We start from the raw sequence: 7683 nt of genomic DNA, 5'->3' as shown, positions 1-7683 counted from the left end.
CGATACTAAAAGGGTGTTTTGATACAAATGAACAAACGAACATTTTGCTGAGAGAAATGCTTGGAAGGAGTGAGAAAACCTTCTCGCTCTCTCTCTATATATATATATATAGTCTCTAAAATTAAAATTTAAAACATACATGCATCAGAATGAGTCAGCAACTAATACTACACTCTCAATATGCTAATTATTAACTTTACACAGGCAAGTTCTGTTACTTTATAGAAAAAGAAGAGAGGACAACATGCTCTGAAAAGAGTTCTGACACGAAATTCTGTTTCTTCTTTCAAACTTGAGTAATTGGAGCTGCAGTTGGCTGTGGAGATTGGGTATCGGATTTATTCCCACAAATCCAACCAAAAGCCTTTTTCACGGTCCAGAACAGTCCTTTGAAAGCTAGATATAAACAATAAAAGAGGACAAAGACGAATATTCCAACCCCAATGGCAACACCTTTGAGGAATTTTGCAACAAAATTTTTGGAAGATTCTGTGCAACGTCCCAGGACTGCTGAACGTAGAGGTGAATATGAGAGAAAAAAAATGGGGACAGGAAGAAATCCAACCACACTCCAAACAGCATTTTTCCAATTATGTGTCATCATGATCAGGATGATTGTTGCTCCAAACGCCACCGCCATCATTGAGACCGAGAGGATCATACATATAATTCCCTGTGTCAGCTTCTTAAAAAGATATGTTTCGAAGTCTTGTAGTGGAAATGAGGATGTAAGGATGGAGAGAAATATACCCACAGTTGTCAAAGCCAAAGTGAGGGAGAACACATCAGCTAATATGAAAACCACAAACAAGGGTTTAGAGTTAAGGATTGGAATACCGGTGTCTTGATTAGGACCTCCTGGTACCGTGTAGGCTGCTGCAAAGGCGACAGTGGCTATGAAAACAGAAAGAATGGTGCAATTCTCAGTGGTGCGCATTAGCCATTCCTTGGCATCTCGATGGAGTCTCTCATTCCTAGCAGCAAATAATTCTTCAGCAGTCTGGTTATCTTTGTTGAGAGGCTTGGTCAAATGCATCTTACAGGCTGACTTCACTTTCTGTACCCACACATACAATCACGAGTAGCACTGTTATTCTAATGTAACACATACAAGCATTTTTGTTCTTTCTAATCCCTCCATTTATCATTAGACTAAATTAAAAATATTAGGGAAAAAAAAAACCTTCAGAGTAATTATTCATGAACTTTTAGGTTGTGTTTGATTCTTAGACAATTCTTAAATAATTTGAGGGAAGCGGAGAAAAATAGAGGGAAAAAGTAGAAGAAAATAAAAAGTAAAAGAAAAAAAAAAATTCTTAAAATCAAAAATCATTTTTATATATTACTTTAAACTCATTTTACTTATTTTAACTCTTATCTAAGGATTAAATAATTTCAAAATATTCAAGTATTTTTTTATTAATTTTAATTATATTATATTTTTACATTTTATATTTTATATATTAAAACAAAAATGAGAAAATTATTTTTTAATACTTTTTTCTTTCTTTAGTATTTTTCTAATAACTTAAACTTTAAGGTCAATTAGTGGATTTTAACATGGTAAGAGTAGCTTGGTCTTGAGTTTGAATCTCATTGGTGTATTGTTTATTTTCTCTATGCATTAATTTAACCTTGTGTACGCTAAAAAAGCCTATAGTGATAACTTAAAGGATCATTTTACAACATTGAAAAGCTAATTTTCATATCATACACAAAAGTGATGGCCAAAGAAAAATTGATAGGTGGTAAAGATGATCTTATTTATATTTATATTTGTTAAAAAGGTTCTATTTATCTCTATTTGTGAAACCGATCTTGGTTTTGATAATAATAAAACAAATTTTAAAACTAATAATTTATCCTAAGTATGTTTAGGTAAGAAGATTTTCAAAAAAGCAATAAAAGATATACTAAATCAAATAAAAATTAAGAAGAAGGAAAAAACCTCAAAGAGAAGAAGAGTCAAGACCTATTCCCTAGGATCTCTTTGTAAAACTGTTGGTGCACTAGGTTCATAGCACATTACATTTTTATTGAAGTACATAAAATCATCCAAATGTCTAAATAGATTTTATTTTCTTGAATCTAATCCTTCCTAATCAAGCTTTTTTTAAAGGGTTTATGAAGTTGAATAAAAGTTTCCAGGAATTCCAGGCCTCAAACTAGCTAGGGTCTTTTATACACTTTACAATATGATTGGTTGAAGTAGAGAGGAACCGATTAAGCCAATTAGGCTTGATTTAGTAACCCCAATAACTAGTAGCCAATTGATTGGTCGAACCTAGACTGTGTCTAACAACTAGTTTGAGTTTCTAAATCCTATTTAAATATTTCAAATTTCTTATATTGATTAGGAAAAAGTTTTAAATCATTCTTAAATATTATTTAAGCCTTTTTAAAGTGTTTTCAAAGTGACTTGCTTTCAAACTTGTATTTCATCTTAGTACTATAGGAAAACCCATATTTCTCTGTTCCCTACACCCAAATCAATTTAGGTACATGCAAATCTTTCCTAGGCTTTATCTAAATCCTATATTTAGAGAAAACAAGCAATTTTAAACAATAATAAGATTTAGATATCAAAAAAGAAAACTTTAACTTAATTTGAATATTTTTAAATCAAATCCATGCAGTGAAGTATTTAAATGAAGTCGTTGGAAGTCTCATAGACCCACGGTCTTCCGCTCGATGGCTCTTCCTTAAATCTTGGCACTCAACCGATGGGAAGAAAAGGAGGGTAGAGGCTATGACTATTTCTCATAAAATGGAAGACAAGTCTCTAGAAACCCTCCCTAAATGGGCATTTATAAGGTTCTCCATAAGCTTAAGTGACTTGAGCCCATTAGGGGCTTGGGTCACTTAATCTAAACTAAAAGGTTCCTTATTGATTAATTAGCCTAATAGGGCTATCTAACAAATTAATTAACCCAATTTAGAGACCTTGTTCACTAACTCATGTGCAATCTTATGTAATTATCAAAATGTTTGTATGCATAAAAATGAACCTAGAGCCAATCCAACTCTCATAGACAATGTCATCAAGGTATATGAGCTTGAGCGGGAACCATTGGAACCCATAAGAGAATTAATTCCATAAGAATTCACTTTTGAAGTTGATTCAAGATCCCACAATAGAGAATCAACTACACTTTAGTATCCTATGTAAATAACAACGAGACAAAGCTTGGGTTTGTGACCTACTGTCCATTGCATGTAGAGTACTCCCCATGAACTGGTGTCTATAATCTAATAAGTTAATGCTATATCACCTATCAAGATTACCCTTCCAATCCTTGAATTACATATCTCACTTATTATAGGATTAATTGACATACTCTACCTTCAAAAAGCATATGTCAAATTTCCACTAATGGAAATGTTATAACCAAAGTCTTCTAGATCACATGTCCTTTGAATCACCTAAGGGACACACTATCTCAAACCCATAAGATATTATGGCGCCTCTATTGGGAATACCTGTTACCACCACTAGCCTCCATCAACAGTGACTCCATCCATAAGGATATGTGACCACCTTAGGGTCTTACCCATGGGTCAAAGACTCAATACCTTCTCAAGGTTGAGAGTCTATGCAGTATAGTAGCTTGGTGAATCATGATAATTAATTAATTGTCTTACATCATGATTCACCATTAGTCCTATCCAGTGTGCATTGCATACACTAGAACACTCACTATGGAAAAACCATCATGATAACCAAGACAAGTCATCCCTCCAATTAGGAGATAATGCACTATAGTCTCACATGGATTTCCCAAATTCATGAACTAATTGTGGACTACTTATCACTCTACAAGGAACCCATGACATGGATCTTTTGTGCAACTCCTAAGACACCCAAGTCATATACAATGCAAGTGATGTGAGCATGTATGCTCAAATGACCAATTAATGCATATGGGAAACCCAAAAACATAGATAAGTAAATTTATAAATGAATCTCAATTTGTTACTTTATGTCATGCTTTATACGGCTCAATCCTAACAAGTACACCATTCAATTCTAGTTTTTGTATATTCCATTGTACCAAAATTGTAAACTAGAAGTTTTATTTTATCAATTTTCTTCTTATACATCTTGTGAGTTAGGCTTAATTGTATAAGGTATCAATTTAGTGAAAAATTTAAGTGTGAGTTATCACTTAGGGTTGTCCAAGTGTGGAGTGTCACTTGGGGATCTTTAAGAGTGAGACATCTCTTAAACAATGAGGTATCACTTAAGAAAAATTATAAGTGCCTATTAGAGACATCTATTAAAGAGTGAGGTATCACTAAAGAAAAATTATAAGTGCCCATTAGAACAAAAATAGATATCATATTCTTTTTCAGATATGAGTATAGGTATTCAAAAACAAAAATGACTTGGTTTTTAAAGTCTATTGATTTTGATTTATGGAAAGTCATTCAAAATAGATATAATATTCCAACTAAAATTGAAAATGAGGTATCCATTCCAGAGTCAATCCATGAGTGAAATGAGTAAGAAAAGAAAAATGCGTAATTAAATGCTAAAACTATATGTCATCTATTAGAATAAAGTCCTTATAAGCATGACATGATGTAATTAGATTTAGAATTAAATTCCTAAATGAATTTTTTCATTTCTAAATAATCAAAAACTCTTCTAAAGGAATGGATATAGTGTCAATCATCATGATAAGGATTATCAAATTGGCATAAGAAGTTTAGAAATGCTTCAAATTGTTTTTTCTATCTTATCCTATTGGTTTGAATTTTTTTCATAAAGAACAATTGAAAATGTATTGAATTATGATCATACAAAGAAAAGTCATTTTAATGAAATTGACATAATTGCTATCCCAAGGCTTGTATTAAGAAGAAGTCATCATTTATGAAAACCTTAGGTGAAAAAAAATGATCACATGCTTGCCTGTTTTAATGATGTTAAATTATGCATGTTATGTGTTGCATCTTTTAAATTGCATATGTTGGGAAATAACAATATGTTTTAAATGAAAAATATTTCATTCCCTTACCATTTTTAGCAAATCATGCTCTAAGATTGAGAAAATTTTCATTTGAAATATATTTTCAAATGAAAAAGAAAAAGAAGAGGAAAAATGATGTTATGCTTATTATTTATTTTTTGTGACATCATTTATGATTGATTAATAAATTCTCTTACCATACTTAATTGAGACTTTTTGTTGATGACAAAAAGGAGGAAAATTAGTAATAAGTTATTATAATACTAGGATGATAATATTTGTTTCAGCAATCTTGAATATTGATGCTTCATACTTCAATTATTATATACATGCATGCATCCTATTTGTTATCTTACCAATTGCTAATTGCTCTTTGTGTTGTTAATATTTGGTTATATTATTTTTTAGCACCTTAAATTTAATCCTTAAGATTCTTAAAATTGAACATTTTCTAAAAATCAAGGAGCATATATTAAGGGGGAAGTATTTGAGCAACTTTGATTTTGTCATCTCAAAAAGGAAATTGTGAAACTAAAGTTTGGTTAATTTTGGTTTTGATGATAATAAAACAAAGTTTGCCACTAATGATTTATTCTAAGTATATTTAGACAAAAAGATATCTAAAGAAGCAATAAAAGAAATATCAAGTCAGAGGAAAATCAAGAAGAAGGAGAAAACTTCAAAGAGAAGAGAAATAAAGACCTATTACCTAGGATCTTTTTGTAAAGTTGCTAGTGCACTAGGTTCATATTACATTACTTTTTTTTATTGAAGCACATAAATTCATCTAAGTATCAAAATCGATTTTATTCTATTATAAACTAAATGATTTCATGTTCTTGATTAAAACTATGAATCTAATTCTTTCTAAACTTGTTTTAAAAGATTTATGAAGTTGAATATAAGTTGTTAGAGGTTCCAAGCCTCAAACTAGGTCTTTTATACACTTTACAGTGTAATCGATTGAGGTAAGGAGGAACCTGTTCAGTTGAGGTGCACTTGCACTTTGTTTCTTTTAATAGCATGTGTTCAACCATTGAGGTTAAGCCTCAACTAGTTGAGCCGATTAGCCAATAATAATCACAATGGCTAGTAGTTGGTCGATTGGTTCTTCGACTTGTTAAACCTAAATTGTGCTTAACAAGCATGACTAGTTTAGGTTTCCAACTCTTATTTAAAGGCTCCAAGATTCTTGTATTAATGGGAAAGAGTTCTAAATGATTCTTAAATATTATTTAAGCTTGAAGGAGTGTTTTTAAAGTGTACTTAGAGAGTTCATCTTAGTGCACTATTCAACCTTATTTTCCTTATAATCCACTATGCAAAAATTGTAAAATAGAAGTTTTATTCTTATTCAATATTATTTTATATACCTTGTGAGTTGGGCTCAATTGTAGGGTATCACTTGAGGGAAAAATTTAAGTGTGAGGTATCTCTTGGAGATCATCAAGAGTAAGGAATTTCTCGAGGAAAAATATAAGTGCCCACTGAAGCTAATTAATCCAAGTGTAAACCTTGAAGGCTTGATTTGGAAGCTTTGGGATAGTGGAATCTCAAGCTTGGGATTGAACCTTAAAGAGAATGGATATATGCTAGGTTGCTTGAACTATAAAATCTTAAGTTTGCATTTCTCTTTTCCTTTACTTTCTTTACCTTATTTTCAATTGCATTTCATTATACTTGTTATATTATTACATACAATTGTCACTTGCTCTTTATATTTAAATTTGTTAAAAGCAACCATCATCCTATTCACCCTCCCCCGGGCAATTATCTTAGGTTGGTATAGTTAAAACCCTAACACTATTTAATTAAGACTTATTTACTGCATCTAGGTTTTATTTCTTAGTACCTTGGTTTTATTTGGAATCTAATGATATAAATTTTATTAAATACATTAATGACTCAAATTTGAAATTTAGTACCTAATAAGTACCTTGTCATTTTCCTAACTTGGATGCATATTTTTCATCCATTACTTAATAACTTGTTATTATTATTATTATTATTATTATTATTATTAGTAATGAAGATTAATAATCAAATGACTTGCCACAAGTGTATGCATGAGCACTATGTTTATGGTTATAATTAATGGGTAAGTAGAAGTGCACCTTAAACAACAGCAACTCTTTTTGTAGCTGGAATGCAGGGCTTTGCATCTTTTCACTAGCTTGACTTTTTCTTTTTAGGCCAACCATATGTAATAAGGAGTTCCCTTTGTTATCTGTAGCTGATAATAGACTTCTTGCAAGCAATTCAGATTTTGCCACTACATCAAAAATTTCAATATGACGGTGAAGGATTGCCACATGTAGTATGTTCATTCCCTCCTTATTAATATGCTCAAGCGCTTGAGGATGACAAACCAATGTTTCTTCAACAATGTCTTGAATGTTTGACATTGTTGCCAAAAATAATGGAGCTTCATCGCTCTTCTTGTACTTGTAGTTGGTTGAACTTTCTTGGTAGTTTCGCCCTTCATTTTCTTGAAAATTTTGTCCTTTCTTTTCTTGGGAGTTTTGTCCTTCAATTTCTTGGGATATTTTTTCTTCCTTTTCTATATCTAACTCCTTAGTCTCACTTAAGCCAACTTCTTGAGAATTAACACTAGCATGCCATGATGTATCATTCTTTACCAAAAGCTTAACGAGTCCTTGAAGTGAATAGAATCTGCTTTCAGTAATATGAGACATGGTGGATTACTTTT

At 31.4% G+C, this 7683-nt stretch overlaps 1 protein-coding gene across 1 annotated transcript; it reads right to left on the bottom strand.

The window, feature by feature from the left end:
- Positions 1 to 286: 286 nt before the first annotated feature.
- LOC100852868 (ankyrin repeat-containing protein ITN1) lies at positions 287 to 7108 on the bottom strand. The gene is made up of 2 exons (XM_010649924.2): positions 7088 to 7108; positions 287 to 1057 (listed from the first exon to the last, which is right to left on the bottom strand). Exon 2 carries the CDS (start codon positions 1034 to 1036, stop codon positions 287 to 289), a length of 750 nt encoding a protein of 249 aa, XP_010648226.2. The 5' UTR covers positions 1037 to 1057; positions 7088 to 7108.
- Positions 7109 to 7683: the final 575 nt, after the last annotated feature.

This window comes from Vitis vinifera, chromosome 3 (genome assembly GCF_030704535.1).
Source record: "Vitis vinifera cultivar Pinot Noir 40024 chromosome 3, ASM3070453v1".
Taxonomy (NCBI): Eukaryota; Viridiplantae; Streptophyta; class Magnoliopsida; order Vitales; family Vitaceae; genus Vitis; species Vitis vinifera.
Note: the sequence above shows the minus strand (reverse complement) of the source record. Positions and strands in the feature narration are given on the sequence as shown.